The 23320-nt window shown below is 39.3% G+C and overlaps 2 protein-coding genes across 2 annotated transcripts in view; one reads left to right on the top strand and one right to left on the bottom strand.

The window, feature by feature from the left end:
- LOC136441381 (mediator of RNA polymerase II transcription subunit 27-like) overlaps positions 1-15679 on the top strand; it is a 36009-nt gene extending 20330 nt beyond the window's left edge. The window contains exons 5-8 of the mRNA XM_066437645.1: positions 8552-8659; positions 9252-9293; positions 13288-13365; positions 15022-15679. Of these exons, the coding sequence (XP_066293742.1) occupies positions 8552-8659; positions 9252-9293; positions 13288-13365; positions 15022-15156 (363 nt within the window). The 3' untranslated portion in view covers positions 15157-15679. The remainder of the gene's footprint in view (positions 1-8551; positions 8660-9251; positions 9294-13287; positions 13366-15021) is intronic.
- LOC136441380 (potassium voltage-gated channel subfamily D member 3-like) overlaps positions 1-20916 on the bottom strand; it is a 32846-nt gene extending 11930 nt beyond the window's left edge. Inside the window, exon 1 of the mRNA XM_066437644.1 lies at positions 20508-20916. The gene's annotated coding sequence lies outside the window, so the exon portion shown is untranslated. The remainder of the gene's footprint in view (positions 1-20507) is intronic.
- Positions 20917-23320: the final 2404 nt, after the last annotated feature.

Raw genomic sequence — 23320 nt, forward strand, 5'->3', positions numbered from 1 at the left:
CGCAGAAACATACGATCCGTACGGAATACATACGATCCATTACGCGGAATACATACGATCCTTACTAATTTGGAGAAATGTGCCTGGATCACGTGGCACCGGCGGCAAATTTTATATGGTGGACTTGAAGAGCTTAATATTTTCGCTTTAAGAGCTTAATAGTGGCGTATCCCATACGGCTAAACTCTAAAAATCTCAAGCTGCACTAAATTAAGACTGATGTAGGCTTAGACCAACTAAGAGGACCAGACAAAGCTAGATTCGGTGTTGGCGCGATGGCCAGCAAATTAGTAAGGATCGTATGTATTCCGCGTAATGGATCGTATGTATTCCGTAAGGATCGTATGTTTCTGCGTAATGGATCGTATGTTTTCCGTAAGGATCTTATGTTTCTAGTAATGAATCGTATGTATTCCGTAAAATTTGTATGTATTCCGTAAAATTTGTATAGATTCTTTGGCACCCTTGTATATGGCCATTGAAGATATGTTTATGGGTAGGCTATTAGCTAGCAGGGCGTCAGGGTGTCTTCAGGATGCCCTACACTCAGAAAACAAAGAAATTAGACTTATTTTACAAGGGACACTCAGAGAACACCCTCTTTCCTTGGTAATTACATAATATAAGACATGTGCATGCACACTACTTGTGTGTACCTAACACACAAGTAGTCACTGTTGAATTTTCCACATACACAATGTGCTAAATTATTGACAAGCCAGGCTACCAGGTAATTGTTCATCCATAGAGCTCATTGCAAAACTCTGGTTTCCCATAAATATCCTAACTAAACTCTATTGGCTACCCTGGGTTTTAGCAAGTTTGTTGTAGAAACGCTCTAATAAACTTTCTTTAATCAGGGCAATTCATCACTTTTCAAGTAGACATGATTGATACACTAGATTATCATGTAATATGCAGTATACACAGTTAATACTACTGGATTACTTAGAAGGCATTTGTCAAAGTGTTAGACAATGATGAGTCGGCTAAAAGGATACTAGATGAAAGTCTTGCTGTTAGAAACTGGTAGAAGCATCCTTTGTGTATTCATTAGATACTTTTCTAAGGAATGCACATGTCATGCATTTTGTGCTATACATGTAAAGGTAATCCAATAGCCTATTTGAGGTAGGGGCAGAGGGCTGTTAATCCACTCCAGGGTATGGTATTGGAAGGCGGAGCCCATCCCTCTCCTCCCAACGCCTCTTACCTCCCCAACTGAAGTCAGGTTCCAATTGTCATACCTACGGTGGAGTGAGGAAAGCCGTGTAAAGTACCTTTTCCAAGGACATAGCCTGCATGTCAGGGCTAGTACCCGTGACCTCTCAATTTCGTGTCTGATAGTGTAGCCACACGGCCCTCCAACACCATTAACATTTCTATTATTTCATTGATGTGGAGAAGTCATGTTTCATTAGTCTTCAGCCGATTTTGAAAAAAAACAACAGTTTTCTCTCTGAAGTATATTCATGTATAAGATATATCGATATTGCTCACAAAAACATCTCAAAATGCTGCATCAGCAACTAGTTTTCAACTACGGTTCCAGACGAAAGCGAAATAAGATGGATGAAAAGCTGAGTGATTGAAGTTTCCGTTGATACCTTTGATGTGAGAGTAGCGGTAATGGCAGGAAGGTGGCTGGCGATCCCAGGAGGCACAATTATCAGCTGCCTCGTGACAGACTTCAAGATTCAAGGCAGAAACCATTTAAATGAATTCTTTAAGGAATAGACTAAAAAGAGTAATTGTGGAGGGCCAAATAATGCCCTTCAAGCATTCAAACTAGGACTCACTACTGATGGCCTTGGTTACAAGAGATGCTCTTTCCTTGATTTTTATTTTTTGTATTTCTTTATTTGATTTATTTCAGGACCAACCCTTTGTAATAGCCTTCGGCTAGTTGGGTAGCCCTGGTTGTGCTTTTGTACTTCCTTAACCTAACCTGGTCAAATTTCTTTCTTTTTCCATAAAAAAAGTACACAGCTCTGCCATTCTTGTTTATGTGATTATAAAAGCTGTTAGGCCATGTTGAAAAGTTAAGTTTTGTTTGGCTTAACTTTGGATTTTTGTTACTTAAACATTTTCTTAAACTAACTGATTTTGATACCTATTTCTGTAAAATTAATTGACAGATTGAAATCTATAGGAAAATCACAGAGTGATAAACACAAATGACATTCCAAATGTTCATGTTGCAGGGCTCCAGACTAACTTTTTGACTTAGGAGTACTGTGCTCCTAACCCCAAAAATGTGGGCACACAAGCAAAAATTGAAACGGTACCATTATAAAAGATTGAGAGCACAAGCAACACTCTTGGACATATCAAGTGATACTATCAATCAGTGTTAACAACCTTGATCTACATGTATGCGAGACCCAAAGCCTTGATAGATGAGCTCTTAAAACACCCCTGCCTGGGAGACTACAACACAGCCAGAGTCACCATTGGCCGGCTGTACAATTCAATTAGGATGATAAGAAGCATGTAACAGCCGTGGGACACAATCAATACCTGGCCCCATACTTGTAAATGGCACGGAAGATAACAGATCTGGAAGACTCTGGGACAAGTAGAGGTTATCAGCGTAGCTACGGGGTGATGTGATTTGTCAGGTGATGATGCAGTTCTGTAGGCTGATGTCAGGAAAGTTATTCCTGGGCAATACTGTGAATGCAGAAATGTTTGCTGTGGTTTAACTTAAAACCACCGTGAAAAGCCGTTCTATTGTGTGACTGTAGCGTTACTATGCAAAATTAAATCCCCTCAAACATTTCTGCATTTACAGTTGTGCAGTGTAAATGATATTGGCACAGTCAAGTGATTTTTCTACACAGCCATGGGTTTCAATGAATTGCTTTAGAATACATGTATGTCGTCCTTGGGTCAGGATAATGTTCGATACGGGTGTTCTCGACAGGTCTATATTTTACGGTATTGCACGGCTGGCTTTAAAGTTGTACTGCATGGGCTTCCTTCAAAAGATTTGCACGCAAAGCGTGTGCCACTGTCGAATACTGAATCCAGACGTTGGAATTTATGTTGTTACTATTTTTGTTCGAGGACATTCAAGTTTTTTCAGTGGCATTTATGGCCGTCGGGCAATCCCATGGTCGAGCTGATACCTCAAGCGATGCGAAATATGTATTCTATATATATATATTTCCTTTTCCTTTCCATTTTCCACTGTTTTGCTTTGTTTGCCTTTGGGCATGGTTTTGCCATGCATTTCTTATTATGTTGATATGAGACAAGAATTTCTTGCAAAGGTAGTACTGGCACCTATACGGGCTCTCGCCAGCTCTACGTTTTCCTGTGTTCTCTCATTTTGATGAAGTAAATCTCTTGGCCAAGCAAACCTCTGAGCCAAGCGCTATAGGTGCAAGGCATTTAGGGGATCAGGTGCATGCTCTCTTAGGATGTTTTAAAATTCTTACCCTCTAAATCTCTTCAAATGTTAGAGCTTCATCTTTCTACCCCTTGAAATTTGGAAAGTACAAAATATGTTGTACAATGATTAACAAAAAACATACATGTACAAACCACTGTGTTACAAATGTACATGTACCATGCATACAGAGGATTCAAAATTATGCCTCCTTCCACAGGTTTGGTTTTGTGTTTTATATGAAATGCTCCTAAAATAACTACTGTCATGTCGAGGGAGTCTTTTGCTTTCGCAATTACATGTTCATGTATGTTCAAATTAGACTAAACCAAACATGCATTTCCCCAACACGTTTTGAGTACATTAAGCCTAAAGCCCTGGGCTATTCTGTGGGAGAGACCTACTGTCTAATCGTTTGTCCACCCTGTAGAAAAAGGTCATACTTACAGACTACACAGTAATTGCTCCCTGTACAAATTGCACATAGAAATGCTCTTAGAGATCACTTCTGATCAAAAATGTGTTCAGTAGAAGAGTCAAATGGAAACATAAGTGTTGATATGTCATACTTGAGGTCAGCATAACATGACATGAGTGATCCACACTTTCTAATGTCAAAGCCACAAGTGGCTATCACTAAGTCCCTCCCTAAAATAAGACACTTTCCCGAGACAGTTGTAAAGATATCTGTTTGACTTCAGTTGGAACTTAATATAATGCTTCTAATATACAAAAAAATAGTTTCTCATAAGCTGTGTTATGATTCTGAGCTCAAAATTTCATAAGGCTGCTATAGACCTTTAGAGGCACAAATGTGACGGTGTGTTACTGTTACACCAAAGGACCATTATACTGGTTGACCAGCTCAGAATAGTACATGAAGGTGACCCCTGCGCCATTAAACATTCATATATTAACTTCAGTCAAGTTCCCAAGTGCTTCATTCTTTGGTATTGGGGGTGTTTCCCATGTTTATAGTTTGTGGTAGGTATGTGGGAGCGTATTACTTAAAAAACTTTCGCATTGTGATGATTTGGCAGTGGAGAGGTCTCCACAAAAACTGCACACACAGAACTCTTGAATGTGAATATTTCAAGATGTACGGTAACCCATGCTTGTATAATATTTCAGACATCAAGCTTAAGTGTACCATTTCAGTGTGGATTCCACTAATACAGTATGCTTCAGGGGGAAAATGCTTTTAGAAGATTACGTCAGACTCTTTTATGTTAGGGCTGTTTCTCTAAAGGGGACTGTTAATTTGACACCTTGTCGACCTAGAAAAAAGCAGGAAAAAGTAGAATTACAAAAGTGTTGGACTAAACGAAGTTTAAGTTGGGATGTGATATGTGTGTATGTGTGTGTGTGTGTGTATACAATTGGAAGGTAGACATGGGCATTAAAGTATTGAAACGTCTTCTCTTTGTGGAACTTCTAGTCTAATTTTTGGACTATGACAGTCATTTTCAGAAAGAATACCCCACAGTGACTTTTCCTATCTCTACTAGTTGAATCTCGTTTTTTAATGACATTCCTGCAAAATTGCAGAATACAATACAATCATGTGGAGGAAGCTTAGACATATAGTTAAACAATATTCATGGCAAAATTATTCTCTAAAATTGGATGAACACAATGATTATCAAATCAAATGAAATTCTGTTGTTGTGATAATCACTATAACTCAATTGTAGGAGATTATGGTTATCAAACACACTTTGTTTTTGGAGAAAAGCGACGAGAGGTGATTGACCTCACCAAGAACTAAGGTGCACATATCAAATTTCAGGGCATAAGTATAAAGTACAAAGCCTTTTATGTATGTCTACCAAAAATCAAATCACAATGATCATTACTTTGCAGGAAACGGCATTACTTTGCAGGAAACAGCCAGTAAGAGAAGGTAAAGATATGTATGAACAATAATCATTGAGCTGCAACCTGAGGTTTGCGGGCCAACTTGCTCTGCTGAAAGTCAGATACCCACTTCTTTTTGGTTAAAATACAAAGGGAATCTTCACCAACATTTTGACAATGTCTTCAAAGATTTCATGTCAATTCATGGCATGAGGAACTCGACCCACATAGCTCTGATCACCGTTCACCCTTGTTTTTCTCGCCACTGATTTTCAAAAGGACTATTTCGGTGTGAGGCACAAAACTTATGGATCTCCCCTCATAAGATGACTGGACCATCTATCTTGCAGGTCTGTGCCGGTGTTATCTATCATTTATGAACACATTAGAGAGGAGATAATTCTTATAATCCCATTCCCAGGGGAGCTATTATGAGCAATAGGGTCACACACCTGAGTAGACAGGTAGGAATTAGGCTCAATGCTGCAATGTTACCGTCAATAGCAGCTTAGTGCAACATAGGAAATATAATGAGGGCATAACTCAAATCAGTTGTGATATGTGTACAGATGTAAGTGGTCTTGTACATGTGTTCCTGTCATACTTAAATTCCGCAGTGTTTTAGAATTGATGGAGAACAAACATCCAGAAGTGATGTCAAACAGTTTCATTTCCTCTGATCCTTGTTGTTGTAATGCAATATATATCCCTTCTACCAAGTGCAACAGTTGTAAGTACAAGATAAGCAGAGTTAGAAGGAATTTTTCTTTACCTTCTTATCTGAGAAGCAAAGCGAGACATGGTCTCTTTAATCTGATGTGAGGGCTGATTTTGATGTGCCGCTTTCTGTGTCTTTCCTTGGTGCTGAAATTCTTGCTATTAGTGCCATTGCCTTCAGATAGATACTTTTTGCAATATCTAACTGTTCTGTAATGTTACAGGGATTGTCTATGTACTAATAAATTATGATAGTGATACAAAATATATCTTACATATTTTGCACTCTTGATTCCTACATTATAACAATACAAGTTGGTCCCATAGAAGATTTAGTAAGTCCTGAAGGTTAGATAAAAAAAGAACATATTTACTGTTTCATAGATTGGGACAACCATGTAACTCTGATTTGTGGCTGTGCTAAAATTAACACTGTCTGTCATGTTTCTTAATTATATTAATTAACCGGTGTAAAATTAATAAGAGCAATATGTATCATGAAATAACCGAGGCAGTCAAGGTAAATGCATAGCTATAATTTGTAGCGTGACATCCTGATAGTAATACTTGAGTCAGATTAGGACTGGCAGCCATGACAAGACACAGAGCACCTGCCTTCAACCTGCAATTTACAGGCATCCAATAGAATTACAGGAGAAATTTTACAAGTACATTTTGAGGGTGAAAGACAACAAGGCTTAGTGGCATGTACAGCCATTTTTGTCAACCTATGGAATGAAGGTGTTTTGCTAAAACTAGCTCTTGACAGTTTCATTGTTACTTAAAAAATATGTAAAGTGGACTTCAAAGGTCCAGTATGACAAATTTTCTTCTACAAATCTAGTGTGAAAGATGCAGATTTCTGAAACAAAAGCATGATGATAATTTGACATGGCAGGTATGATTGGCAGGTTATCATGCTACTGACAGAAGGTTAATGGTGCTTTCACTGTTTAGAAAGTAGAAGGACAAAAAGCTTAGAGGCTGAATAGTACTTAACCCTTGGCATTCTCCTGGTAAGTACATTCTACATGGTTGGTAGATAATTCAGCATGGTAAAGTGTCTGTGGTACACATGTATACAGTGTCGGGACTTGGCATTGAATAGCTTAATATCAAATCATTTCAATTGATATCAGGTTTTCTATAGCACGTCAAAGAGCCCATCACACATGTCAAATTATCAAAAATATATATAGCATCTAAGTTTGTTCACAAGCACAGCAAGTTTTATAAGACATGTACTTACTGTCTTACATTTAACAGCAACAGCTCTCTGTAAAATTTTGCCCATTCTTGCACAGCACTACATACGAATTAGACGAACCATAAATTTTTCACAAGTTTGTTCTCAAACGATAAAGTTGCATCCTCAAGAATGGTTTTCAGTAGTTCTTCTGAACAATTTGTCCATCTCCGTAATAGACAGTCTTAGTTGCATGTCCAACTCAACAGAACTGAGCAACACATGCTACGTTTTCATCCATTAGATGTTCTGAGATGGGTTCTTATTCAATAAATGAACCACAACTACTCGTGTATATCTGCACATTTCCCACAAAAAACATGACTTCGACTAACAAAAAGTGGACTAAAATTTGAAAAACCATCCATCCTCTATACCTCGATGACTATTAGGCATGCTGATAATAAGATACACAATAAAAAATTTCTCAAGCAGCTGGATAGATTTTGTAAGCGGCCACACATTTCAGATAGCATCCATGCACTATTTTTCATCAGTGACTGAAACTCTAACCATATCAGTCTTTTTGTCAATATGAAGTGTCACATGTGACAGTTACTGTACATACCTATCAGTACACCGTTAAGCATCCTTGTCGCACGGACACCACCAGCAGTCTCCGCAGTTTGAGCAGTCACACACTCTCTAGACAAGCAGTCTGACTGGCGATTAAATATGCATAAAGGACGTCATCCCACCCACTCTGGGTCCTCTTAAAAGGGCTCTCCTGAATGTCACGGTTGCACTCTGACAGACAACTTAACTATGATGGAGTCAACCAGGCAGACCAGGGGTGAACTGCGAGATCAAAGGATACCGTCAAGACTATGATGTTATGTCCCGAGATGAGCCTGTTGTGACTGATATTTGCGTGGGGATCATCCATTAAATGTGGTAAAGATGACATGGCTCTTTGGTTACAGGCACAAGGCTTTTAGGAATAACAGACAGGGCGTCTAAAAATTGGGGGGGATGAAAAAGTCAGAACCAGAGCTCTCTAATGAACTCTACCGATTAACAATTACCAGGCAGCCTTGCATGTCAATCAATTTACATGCTGTCTCAGTGTCTGGTATGAGGAAAAAACAACAGTTGCAGTGTATCTGTGGGGATCACATGCACATAGATGTAATTACCAGGGAAACAGGGCATTCTTTTGGTGTCCCCTGCAAAAGGAGGGCGTCTAATTTCTTTGTTTCCTTAGCTACAGGGCATCCAGAAGACGCATTGACACCCTGCTAGATAATAGCCTGACAGCCAGGCAACATTTTCAACACAAAAATGCAGGACTCAGACAACTGTTATGAATCAGCAGAAATGTTTTGTTCTCTTTTCAGATTGGATTGGGGCGAACGTTACAAGCCATTGTTGTCCTCAGGGGGCTGCTGATCGACCGTGTAGTGGTGAAAGGCTTTCAAGAAAATCTTACTCAGGAGGATGGCAAGGTGGGTACAAGTTTTTACAGTTATTATTTTGTTCTGTTCCTTAAAACCTTTAGCACCAAGCTCTTAGAACCACCTGTGTCTATCCATGTTGCACATCATGCTTTCCCTACCCATTTAACATGTTCTGCTGAAAACGTTTTGGAAAATGATTACCTCCCAAATGTTACTCACGAGGACTGCAAAATGTGTAAAAGTTTTTACATTACACTACAGTGACAGACAATCAGTATTATCTCACCCAGGAGGACACTGTATGGAAAACTTTTAGCACTTAGTACCTCCTGTGTCTATCTGTGTGGCACAACAGGCTTTCCTGTCCCATCTTACATGTTCTACGGAAATGATGGAAAACAATTTTCAGGAATTTTGTGCTCAGGAGGATGGCAGAGTAAAAGCTTGCATGTTTTGCTGAAGTTTGTACAGATTGATATTGCATTATGCCATGACTTTTTTATTTATTGATAAATGTTTGCATAACATATTTTATGCATCCGTTATAGAGCATGATTATTTTATTCACTGATACACAATAACATGATTTTGTAATTTCTGCTCTGTTTAAGTTGACTAATGTTGGATATTTTTTTTACAGTTGGATATTTGGTCAAAGAGCCAGTTCAGAGTGTTTGAAAAGGTGAGGATGAATAGAAGGTTTTTTAAAAAGATTGATAAGTTGATAAGTAGCAGATGAGAACTTTTATGGAAGACATCATATAGTGCGTGTCATCAGAACAGAAATAGGATAGGATGTACAAACTAAACTGCAAGTTTAGGTAACAGAAGACTGTCATTTTGTATAAACATATAGTACATTAATCATTACTATTTTACTGAATAGTATTTGATTGCACAACAAAACTGAAACGATTTGTTATCCAAGACAAGAATGAGAGGCCTGGACTGCACACTGCACTCACAGGCAGACATTCAGCAGATATCAAGCTAACCGTAACTCTGTTAGGGATCTGAGACCTGCTTGTATTTAAGATTGATCTGCCTGCAGCATGTGATAGCCTTAAAAGGTCAAAAGGAAATACCGTAAATTCAGGTAAGTTTGTGGCTGTCAAATGTTTGTGATTTTCAACGTAACTTCTTTACAGTGAACTTAAAACACCCCGAAAATACTCGTTCCGTCTTTTGCCAGCATGTTTCAACCACACACTAAAAACCACTGTGAGCACTCCATTTTCTCCCTACTGTGAAATTAAATCACTGCACACTTAAATGCATTTACAGTAACCCATTGGATTCTACATGTGGAGGAAAATCCTTTGGTTTATGGAAATCCTGTTAATGGGTCCCAGACATAGCTCATTACTGGGGGGTGAAATGTCTCTAGGACAACAGTAAGCCATGGTGAAGTGACGAATGAAGCCCTCCAACCCTCCAAGTTTGTTGTCGTGCTCTAACAAGCCTTGTCAGCATGAAAATGTTGAGGCCATGCATGTAGGTAATATTTGTCAGTGGATGCAAAACTGCTCAGACTTATTTTTGAAGGCACACCTGAAATGATAAGACCATGCAGACGCCTCTTGTCTGAACAGGGTTTCCTTAAAAAAAAACCACTTAGTATACTTCAAAACACAAAAAATCATCTTAACAGATTGAGTCTTACCATGCTCAAAGCTAAAGGCTAACCCTGGCTACCAAGAGTGCCCACACCTGCGCAGTGTTGTCTCCAGAACCCGCCTGTCCCTCCTGGGATGTACATGTAAATTTGTTTTTCTGGACAGAAAAGAATTTCATATTTGTCCAAAGAATATGTCGATTGAATTTATGACATCCAAAAGTATGAGCTTCATGACATGGAATTTATGAAAATGTAATTTTGTAAGCTTACTAGTACAATGATAGATTTTAACAAAGAAAATTAACAACATATGATTTAAAACTGGACGCAGCCCTGCACCAGTACACTTTCAGGGCAGCTGTAGTTTTACAAGCCTTTAATGGTTAATATCAGCATCAGCTGGCTAAGTTTCTAAGAAGGCTTCACCAGTGTGTAAGGATTTATTCTGAACCAAACATGACTGTGACATTTCTCGGATCAGGGCAATCCATCACGATGGCTTTTTCCCTGGGGCACATGATTCACAGTGTACAAAAATTAATGTACATATACTCGTAGCATCTATACATAGTACATCCATTGGAGACCACATCTGGTAGTGATTTTCTGGTCGTTGACACAAAATAAAACAACCTTTACCTCCGATCTTCTAAGTAGGAGGTGGTATCTGTAACAAACGGTCTCCTTTGGTCATCAATATTTTCATTTATCATCCATCTAAGCATCTCCCTGCTGAGCTGGCCTTTTGGCACCAAATTTGTATTAGTTACAGGGTTAGACAGTAGGGAGAAGGTTAAGATGGCATCATCAATTTTCCTTCTATTAGGTACAAGAATAGTTTTAACTTATGACTGGCTTACATGTACCTCTGCTGAGAGAAAGGTTACGTATAGAATACAACATAGAATACAACATGGTGTATTCACTATCGCCCGAGGGACCAGCCCGACCACAGGCACTGTAAGATCGCCTAATGGCCGACTCGCGGAAGGCTAGGGCTGAAGGCGATGGGTACTACGCCGTGTTGTATTTCATTTATATCATACCCACCCCAAAAAACACCCATTCCAATGCTTTGAAGTTGAGAGGATTTTGTGTCCTCAAAAATTGTAACAACATTGCTAACAACATGTCTGAATCAAATTTTTGAAAGCAGTGCAACTAGCGCATGTAAAGCGTTTTTGAACCATTCAATGGAATCCTGTGTAATGCAACTTTGAAACCCATGCAATACCCTAAAATATGTCATACCCCCCAAAAAAACTTAAATGCAAAATGTGCCAGAAGTTGAGAGAATTCTGTGTCCTTGAACAAAACTTGTAGCAATATCACGTCCAGTGTCCCAATCAAGCTTTTTTGACAGCTGCGCAACTGACGAATGCAAAGCGCATTCGAATCATTTGATGGAAGCCCATGCAATACGACTTCAAAACCGGAGCAATACGGTACAATGTAGACGGGCCTGGAACACCCATATCAAACGTTATTCTGGCCCAGGTATGACATAAGTGTATGAACAAGACAGCTCATGAGACAGTAATTGAACATGAATGAATAAAGCTCTGCTATGATTGTATGAAGGAATGAATTAGCAACATAATACTATAAACTGAGGAGGATTTAGGCATTAATTATGACAGATTTTATAGATCTACCATGGTATAGATTCACATTATAACTCATCAGATGACATGTGTTTCAGTCACGATTGATATATATAAAGGCTTGCCAAACTTCTTTTTGCTCCAAAATATCTCTAATGTGGTCCAGGAAAATTGCCTTCCCACTGTTTAACTCCATAATGGACTAAATAAAGTACCCAACACAAATTTCTTTAAAAGCCTAAAATGCTACCTAATAAGAGACAGGGATCTCCCCAGAAATATATAGCAGGATGGGGGGAGGGTGCCGGGCACAGGATACGTGTCGCGAGGGGGGAGGTCTGGAGGGGGGCGCACAACTCTCAAAAGGAGAGCGGATGTTGCCTTTTTCAGACATAATGGAAGTCATTTTCTGCAACTTCAGCTTTACATGTGAAATTTCTAAATAACAGGCTTTGCTGGGTAAAAATTGGAAAAAATACCCTAACTTTGTAAATCAACAGGATGGAGCTGGGATTAGAACAGGATGGAGGAGCGCCACTGTACCATTCTTTAGGGAGATCCCTGAGAGACATGGTTAAAACATTCTAAACTGCAGGAATGACATTCTACATACTAGCAAGGTCACACAACAGGGAACCCAAAATCGACCTTGACCTTGGTCTTCCCAAGACCTACCCACATACCAAATATCATCGTAATCCATTCAAAGGTTCTTGAGTATACTTACTTACCGCAAAATCTAGAAACACAATCAAGCAAACAATCACACACAAACAAACAGATCAAAAACTGTATCTCCATTTTTCATGGAGGTGATTACATGTAGACTAAGATCATGACAAATAAGGTGCAAGTATTACAGTGACATTTATATACAAGGTAACGACACCTGACTGATAATTGCTGTAGTTTTGACACCTCCTGTGGCACTTGAGATAGTCACACCCTATCTTTGTATTTTTGTCTTAATCAAACATCAATTTGATTACTTTGTGTTTTAATCATACTCCCCACATGGCAATAATTACCAAAATGGATGCTGTGTATTAAGCACATCTCATGAGAATAAGATCATTTAACATTGCTCAAGTGATGCAGACATACATGCTACTGTGTACAGATAGGTATATACATCAAAGAATGTTTGGATGTTAGAACAAGCAATGTATAAGACAAATATGACGTGATATTTCGATATGTTGCTCTATCCCATATGATTGTGTGTAATCAAACTCATTTGTATGCAGTCTTATTCGTTTGTATGTATGTATGTAGTAGACCTTACGAAAGTCGCTGTGCTTTTGTTGTGTCAATAAAAATCTTCTGTGTTATATATGGTAAAAGCGTGTTTAAAACTTTAAGAGGATTGGGAATTGTGCTACTTTTGATAATATATCAAGAAGACATCAATCAACAATGCTTTTCTTAATATACATATATTGTCTGTGTTTCAGATCTCAGATCATGCCACAGCTGCGACTTTACATTACCAACATCCCATCCATCCTGACTTAGCACTCCAGACTTTTCTGGTAAGTTAGGAACACTGTTTTTTTGTATACTACAATGATCCTAGCCAGTTTTTTATATATCATGATTTATGAAATGTACATTAAAATGTTGTCTGACTAGGGAAGTGCCTATAGCTCAACTTATATAGCAGCCACATACAAATGAGCTCCTGTTTCCAATTAGTCGCTAACTGTGAGACCCCGGTTCAATCCTGGGTAAGGACATTTCGGTTAGGGCTGCACCCATCTTTTGGAGGGGCCATTACATGAGGGTCCTGTGTTCAAGCTTGTTAACACAGTAGCAACCCCTCTCTGCCAAAATATACCCTGGTACTGAAACAGCAAGGAAACTTACTGCCAGATATGTCACTAGGTACTAGGGGCTGATCGAATAAAGGAATGGTCTGATTCTACCACCGTAAGCTGCTGGAGAGGATACAAGCCAAAAGCAAGGAGGAAATTAAAGGAAATAACAGAATTTTGTTGAGTGCTCTAAAAACAATTTAAATCTTCCATTCTGTAATAACCAGAATTGCGCACCTCAAGCCTAAGTGGCATTTACTGCACTCCAATCATGGTCCACTTGTTTTTCTGTGTGCTGTATTATACTATTTATGTAACAATTTACGATCAGCTTAAAATAGTTTGCCACTTCGCATAGGTCTGCATAATTGCATGATTGTACAGAAAGTATCTGTAGTTAGCATGAAATACTAGTGGAATGAGAATTGATTAAATCTCATTGCAACCATTTCATTTCAGTTGAGCATAAGAAATGAAAAACAAAAAGCAACAAATCGTTTTTGACAAGGAGTTGTTAAGAGACCTGCAGAGTTACTGTAGAGTACATAAAAAGCCTGCTATTTTATTGATAAGCAAAATTGATTGATTATTACACAGTAGTTCATCATTTGTATCATCATGTCCTTTAGTAACTTAAAGTCATTGTGCAGTCATTGTCGTTATGATAGATATGAAACCTTGGTCCTATTTACCCATTCTTTTCTGTTTTGTGAATGTGTGCAGTTTTGGCTAGATTTTTTATTAACAATATTAAGTATTTTTTAGTCTACAAAATTCTATGTATTATAACTGCATGCCTCTGATGATTGTGAAAGTATTAAAAGAATGGGATGATATTATTAGGATAAAGATTCAAAACATATTATGCAGTAAATCTTATAGATTTCTTCTTTTGTTAATTGATTGATTGATTAATTCATTCTTATGGCCTTAGTAAAGCAATACAATAGGGACAAAAAAGGGGATTCTGACTTCTATTTATCATGGTGATACCATTGAAAATAGCAATAGACATTGCATTGATACCTGTCTTGAATTAACTTTGCATTAAAAGCATTGTCCTTAAATGATTCAATTCCAGCTTCAATACAGTTGTTGAGTTAGGATAGGTAAATCACTGTTATTTTTCACATCAAAGTTTCCAACCATGTACACATGTGTACATGTATATGACATATTCAGTTTCAAAACGTGGTCTCATCCCAGCATATAGATTTCTTTAGATGACATTATTATTGCTGAAGAAATAAAATACAATGTACAGTGAATTACCAACCTGATGAAACTATTCACGGCTGCTCTCATCATGTAAGATGAAAATAAAAACCACATCAAAATCATTTGAATCTAACTTTATCATTTGTACTTTTCCAGACGTGGTTGAACAGCTACACCACACTGTTCACAGCCACCTGTCACAGGTGCGGGAGACACCTGCAAGACGGGCTTCCTCCCACCTGGAGGGACTTCAGAACCACAGACCCCTACCACGAGAACTGTAGACAGTAGTTATCAAAGACAAGCAAAGTCCAAGATCAAATAGATAGATGTTTCTGTATGTTTTATAATCTTTCAGTGGATTACTATTTTCTTGTACATTCAATTAACTTTTGTTTGATTTTTGTCAGACTGTTTGTATTCATCTACTCCTATTGGGCTCCCTTGGAAAACTGTCAATACTGAAGTGAATTGAAAGAAGTAACAATCTAATTTCAACGGAATGGTGAGTCACACATTTGAAAAACTGCATCAACCAACTTTTCTTTTCAACACTACCAGTGCACTCAGACCGGAGGTATTTGTTGTTCTTGGAGGGGATATTTTACTGATATACACAAGGACAGGCTTTATCATAAACACCATTGATGAATTACGGTGGACATTGTCATCTGTGAAAGATGTGGACATCATGGTTGGGATCTTGTTGGAAGCTTGCCAGCAAAGAATCAATGGCCAGAGAAATATCATTGACTACACCTACTAAAGAAAATCTGTACAGAAATGCTGACGCAACAAAAGAAATGTAACCCCATATTCTGTGTATTGTCTCATTGATAGTAGTTTAAGAGTTATGACCAAGGCAGTAAAAACAGCTATAACTAGAGTGTTGATGCCACAAAAGGCTTATAAATCACAGCAAAGCTTGCTTGAAGAGAGAAGAAATATTGCTGACACCACACATGATGTGAAAGATGTGACAACTTAACGAATGTTTCAATCAGACTGTGCTTCACCCCAGCCCAAACAAAGGTGCGAAAAACCATGAGCATGAATACAAACATGCTTACCTCTCAGCAAAGATTTAAACCGCCAATCCCCACGAGCTCTGCATCATCTACTTCACCAGTACGTTCTCCATGGACACATCAAGTCTTTAGATGATTCAACGACCTTTCGATAAGAATAGCATTTGTATGGTGGCAAGCTACATAGTGTATCAGGACTATCTACTGCCTTCCTTGTGCATACACAAATGATGTACATGTATCACCTAGAGAGATAGAATGGCAGTAAATACATTAACCCGGCCCGTTCCTTGTAATAAGATGACGCTCCAAACTGTAATGAATGGTCCAACCGTCTCGGAGCTATAGGTCACCGTGCCCATCATTTTAAATTACCTCCGCTACACCCCGGATAATGGCATTGTTACGACGTGTTGTTAAGATTTTATGTACGTCCCGAAAGTATCTGCGGTAGGTCTGATGCTTATCTGAGGTTTCTTCTAAGTAGGTGTCAGATAAAGTAGTCTCTTGTCGTTCATAGAGGTGGAAGACCAATTTTCTGGTAGCCCACTCAGCACATTAGTTATAGATATATGCATTTGTCTTTGCTATTTTTAGTACAGCAGATCATAGGCTTGTCAACTTGGATAAAAGAATGGTGCAATGACGTTCATTTGAAACACAGAGTCACTCATCAATAAAAAAGCTGCACGACCAAAAGTTTCTTGGGGAAAGTGGAGGGGACACTTATTAAAGTAAGTTTGGTCGGCACAAAGCTTGTGTTTTCATAACTTTATAGGCTTCCCATTTACGGTGTCCAATTTCAACTTGCCGTCGAAAAGGAATTGACACTGATGAACGATAGGAATGACCTCACCATGACTGATGATGTACAACGCACGGCTTACACCACAATATCTGGTAAGCTGAGAAAGCGTCCAATATCAACTACGTTTCTACATTTGATGCAGGGATCAGGCGCAGCTTTAGTGGAAGCATCGTTCTTCCCACCTTATCATAGCTTCGCTAGGAAGATGCATCTATTTTGAAATTCCTTCTGCTCTACTCTTTATCTACCGGCAACACCACGTGTACATCACGGGTCCCATACCTCTCTGCTCCGTATGGAATCAAGATCACCGCCTGATGCGACGAAGACGATCTTAATGTAAAGCAGCTTGAGCCTTTGAGCTCCATCTCTGTCGACGTATCAGAATGGAGAGCTTTCCTCGCACCAAGACTATTGAATAAGTTCTGACATTTGACTTTCAGTCGATATAAAGGGTAAATCTCTCTATACACGGTCCTGATCGCAAAGTTTTCATCGGGTTGACGTCTGCAAGCTGTCTTTTGAAGCTGTACATGAGTTATGTCAATTTCCTTAATGGTGCCAACGGCAATCAAGCGAAAACGGCTTACTCAAAAAAAGCAAGTGACAAAAAGGGTTTGCAGCATTGGGAGTTCCAAAAAAAGGGCGAGGCATGCCGAAGCGGTTAAGTGTCCCTTGCTGATAGGCTTTGGAATATCTGTCTCGGGTGATCAATAACATTACATTAGCCCGGCACATTAGAAGTTGATGAAATGGCACTTGTTATCGCTGAGTCGCACTGTTGGTGTCGATTGAAATTGACTCTACTTTTAACCGAATCCCGCTGGTAACGAATGACACGTAGCGTAGATGCAGCGATGGCATTATGTCTTTGATGGGGGTTCGTTGATGCGAGAGCATCAGGTTGGGCTAAGTACCGTTACTGTAGATATTATGGGCATCATGCGGGAATGAACTGGCCATTGAGTTATGACATCTGAAGACAGGCGTGGAAGTATGAGCACGTGATGACATTTGGCTTCTGTCCTCGTTCAAAGTTGTGAGATCTCCAGTAATTTATCAGTCAGGACGTATGGATCGGTTACTTCTAGGAATAACCATCTCTAGGAAAAACATTGTTTCTGGTTACCGAACGACTTTTTAAATCTTTCAAATCATTACTTGTTTGAACCAACATCACAGAAGTACATATAATTCGTACAGATACATGCACTTCTGACTTGCGTTGATCTTACATATAACATACCTATGTACACAATATAACGACGCAGTCTGAAATTGTCTGTTGTACAGACGGATGGTATAGTGGAGGAAAGAGTTGTAAAGTCTGTTCGTCCTGGCTAAGGGGGCACTGATTCCGCCAGAGTTCATTAGAGACCTTCCAGTGGCCTCTGATCTAACATATGGTACCAGATCATGCAACGGATGGTCTGATTTGAGCATGCACTTAAACAGTTTGAGAGCAGCAAGCTCACGTCTCTTTTTCTATGACATGTGAGTGATAAAATCGTTGTAAAATCGTTTTCGCTGAGCAACCGTACAACGAACAAATTGGATTTGTGTGACCCTTTTTTCCATGGTTTGAATAAGATGGACGATGTTAAATCACGATTTAAAAGGCAACAAAACACACAGCAACACCAAATCAGTTATTTATCTTCAAAATCCCATCTGTCAAATCTTTGGTCGCCCAGCGGTCACACAGCCTCTTGTGAAACAGGGGTGTAACCTGGTAGGTTGTGAAGAGAGGTTCCAACAACTGATTGATAGATCTTGAGTCCTATAGGCATAAATAGATTTATTTACCCTAGTATCATTTTATCAAACGCAACTGTTCCTTTGAAACTTGGCACAATGGATGTGATAGTTTTGTTTATGTGACATATATCGATTTGCACTCGGTGTACTCGCCAAAACATAAAGGCTACTTATGATACAACCTCATGGTTCAAGACACTGCAAGGAATATTATAATATATTATAAGAAAATTAGGTCTGCTCTGGCAGCATGCCATACTTACTAGGGCTGTGCACTTAATTAAACCCTGGGCCTGTACCTGTAACATTGTTAAAGTACCGGTCCGGACCTGAAAACCAACTGTACAAACGCAAACGCTAGTGTAAACTATTTTTAAGGCTACAGACATCCTGTGCTAGAAATATCTATTTTGACAGTCTTGCAATTGAGAAGTTGGAAAACTTGTAAATATTGTATATATTTTGAGATTAGAGTATGTAAATCCTCATGCAAATGTGACAATCTACCACTAAAAAAGACAGTTGGTTACGTCATGTATAACTTCCAGATAATTGACCAAACTTGTTTAGGTACAGGTACTAGTTTCGGACCTGTACCTACACCACTGTACCTGAAAATTGGTTAGGTATACAGCCCAAATACTTAGCCTTGTATTACATGCCGTGTCACCGTTAATCTGGGCATTGTGATTATTGGAGCGATATGGATTAATGTTCTGTCGTATTGCGTGATATGGTTGACATTGATTACAGTTTGTATGTTAATAATTGATATTGAGTTCGGGCCTTGACGATCCACTCGAAAGCAATACTTCATACATGACACCATTGTCCTCACATCACTTTTGTTTGTCTGAGAAAGAAATTCAATTGTGGAAATATCATAAGTCTTGGCTTGAAAATTACGAATGTTCACCATGAATCTAACGTGATATTCTGTACGTTGATGCCCTTCATTACTACTGACTGGATACTAATAATTTTAAGAATCTTACGTTATGTCCTATGCCCGTGTTGATGCCCTTTACTACTACATACTATGGATACCAATATCTACCATGAATCTTATGTTATATGCTGTACGTTACGTTATGTCCTATGCCCGTGTTGATGCCCTTTACTACTACTTACTATGGATACCAATATCTACCATGAATCTTATGTTATATACTGTACGTTGGTGCCCTACACTGCTACTTACTATGGATACCAACATTTACAAAGGAATCTTATGTTATATTCTGTCCGCTGATGCCCTACACTCGTAACTCTAACGAGCACTTTTGCCCACAGTGTTAATATAGTATCGATCAACCATCTAATTCAATGTACGATGTCATAGCATACAGACCTATTTACGTGTGTGTATTCTACATTCTAACGAAGGTAAAAAAAAGGTCTTGCTGGTGGTTTATTGTCCAGTAGAACAATCACCAGTACTTTTAAGGTGAAGAAATTATCCATTGCAAACCGCACTGATGGGCTATATATTAGACAGGTCTACTGTATATATATAAATATATACATGTCACATTAGCTTCATACATATCTGAATCGTTAGTCTTCTGATGGGAAAGGCAATGCCTGTGGGACGTCCTAATTTAACCCAACATATTACAAAAGGTGTTTCTAAAGCAGGAAGCCCGACTTAGTGATTAATGGTCTGTTAGTAGATTGCTATCCCCATTTTTCAAACCTGCAATTCAAGGCCCTAACAGTTCATGCTCAACACAGGAGTTATATGCTACATCGACGCTGCTTTAAAAACTAAGACCAAACGATGTTGCTATATGGTCGACATTACAATCCCGACAAATATTAACATATCGTCAGTATCCTCCAGTGTGCCAAAATGCGTCCTATTCTGGGCCTGCTATCGTGCAATTTGCGTTCTATCTTAGAGAAAACACGGACATATGGCGACTTCAGAACGACACTGTAGGGCATCCTCCTACCTTCACATGAAGATTTCCGCGACAGAATACGACACCATTTCTCCATCCCCAGAGTGGTTTCATTGAAAGACAACGCTAGAAATGCCCACTTACCTGTGTTGTCCATTACCGTTTGCCAGGGTCTGCTTCCTGTCGACATGTCACGATTCCCACACACCACCAGTATGTTCTATCACATGTCGAAAACAACCTCCGGTCACAGCTGCAGTGTGGTATTGTCTCACTATTTTTATATATCCGTCTCTACGACGTCATTCGAGACCCCCGCTGAGACGACGACTATCACCTAGCACGTACGGTGGTCCAAGTCGCGTGTCACATGATGGTGGAGCAGGTTATACATGTAATGAGACCCGAGGATTACCTACCTTGTTCCTTCTAAATAAGGCTTTTCCAGCTCAGCGCGCAAATACACTCGATAGCAGACGGGACTGCTCTTTGAATACAATGGGGTAGACGTGACAGCACATTCAATTGCCTACCGTGAGTGACGAAAGCAGGTCAAATGTACACGTATGTCAAAGTAGAACTAATTTGCTGACTCAATGGTCGAACTCTGGAAAAGCACAGCCTAAGAGCCAGCCTAAAAAACTGTCTTCAAGTCGCCTCACACGCACTCTTCCATAGGCATAGCCAAACTGTAAAATAGAGGCGGTGTCTTTGGTCCCAAAGTTGAGCTAGCTAGCCCATTATAGTTTATGCCACCACGGCGCCGATATCCCCTGGGGATAGTTTAGATGCATTAGAGCAGACCGCAGGGATGCATGGTTCAGTCCCTATTGCAGGCGCAAACAGTACTCTAAATGCAGACAGAAAGATAATAACTTATCCTTAGTGTATGCGTTCTTGAAGTTTTGTAAAATAAAAATAAAATGATAAGGTTTCCATAATGTAGTTTGGGCCTACAGATTTGCAAACAAAATAGTACCAGATATAGAATATTGAGTTAATGCAATTTTCAGCGTAGGATCAACAGCTTTATATCGTTTTGTTTATAAAGCAAATTGATTTTTGGTTAAATCAAATCTCCTTTTAATTAGTAGATGAAAATTTGGGGTAGATCAAAATTCGAGCTTGACCAAAATTCGGGGTGGATCAAAATTCGTAGGATGGGGAGAGAGATACTCTTGTAGGTTGTAAAGTAGTTTTTCAAGGATAAAGTATATCAACCATACTGACGACATCCTATAATGACACTCTCTCCTTTGCTTTGACCACAGCAAGACTACAGCAGTGCTACACCCAACTAACTTGCGTCCAAGAAAAACGATTTGATCAAATACGAGATGTCAGATACACAAGGATACGTCTACATCTACTCATCGTGATAGCAAAAGAGTGTTTTGATGTATTTTGTCAGCTTCGGGCTGTCACAGTATTGATTTCATACTTAATCCTCCCCTTAAGGCAATATTTCACGCAGTCACCACGGCAGTTCATCCATTTTCATGAATTAAGGGTGGGCGAATACCTTGAGACCTTTTAGTGTTATTTCTAGCTCGGCTTGAGCCTCTTGAGTAAGAGAAGGATTTCTTGTGTATTTACCTCCTGCGGGGAGGGATTTTTCAGTGCTATATTTTGCGCACATTCTCTCTTTGTACCAGCTGGACTTGAATTCAGCAAGGCTGTGAGCAATGGTTGTGTAATTAGTAGAACACTGTTTTCGCCCCATGGGGATTAAGGACAACAAACTGACTGACATGATGGTGTTATTTGATATATATCCAAATAATTATAGGCCTATATCTGTTCTTCCAGTTATCATGAAAGCTTTTGAAAAAGAGGTACATGGTCAGTTCCTGGAATATCTCCACCATCATAGCATTCTCTCTGAACAGCAGTCTGGGTTCCGGCCAGGTCATTCCACAGCTACTACATTACTGGATGTCACTGACTATGTGTATCAAAACATTGACAGTGGAAACCTAGTGGGGGCTGTGTTTTTAGACCTGAAGAAGGCTTTTGATACAGTAGACCATCTCTTGTTACTGCAAAAACTGTCCTGGATCGGGGTTAAAGATGTAGAACTCAAATGGTTCACAAATTACCTATCTGATAGAAAGCAGTCAGTATCTGTAGACGGTTGTGTATCTGATTATCTCCCAGTGACAGTAGGAGTGCCTCAAGGGTCAATCCTGGGGCCGTTGTTATTTATTATGTTTATAAATGATCTACCAGACTGTATCTCCAACAAAGTATGTCTCTATGCTGATGATACGGCAATTTTTTGCTCCAGTAATGACACTAGGTACATTGAAGCCACTCTGAATTCAGAACTCTCCCATATAGCTACATGGTTCCAGTTAAACCATTTGACCTTAAATGCTTCAAAGACAAAGTGGATGCTCTTTGGGAGCAGTGGTAAGCTTACGAAAGCACATCCAATGTCAATCAAAATTGGACTAGAGTCAATAGAAAGAGTGGTTTCATTTAAATACCTAGGGCTTATTCTTGATGATAAATTGTTGTGGAATGAACATGTTGACAAACTCTGCTCAAAGGTAACCCAACGAGTAGGTTTACTCAGACGTCTTAGACCTTGCTTCACTGTAAATATAGCTGACATGTTGTATAAAGCAATGGTACTCCCCCTTCTGGATTACTGTGACACCGTGTGGGACAGCTGCGGAGTGGGGAGACAACAACAACTCCAAGTGCTACAGAACCGGGCTGCCAGGGTAGTTCTGCAACTGAACCTACAGTCCAGCAGTGTCCTCGACCTTCATGAGAAGCTCAGCTGGCAGTATCTCGCAGGGAGAAGGCGGGATCATGTGTGCATTATGGTTTACAAGTGTATAAATGGGCTAGCACCAACATACCTATCATCCACCTTCTCTCACAACCACAACTTACACAATTACCAAACCAGACAGACATCACTCCTATACAAACCTTTTTTCAAGACC

This window comes from Branchiostoma lanceolatum, chromosome 9 (assembly GCF_035083965.1).
Source record: "Branchiostoma lanceolatum isolate klBraLanc5 chromosome 9, klBraLanc5.hap2, whole genome shotgun sequence".
Lineage (NCBI taxonomy): Eukaryota > Metazoa > Chordata > Leptocardii > Amphioxiformes > Branchiostomatidae > Branchiostoma > Branchiostoma lanceolatum.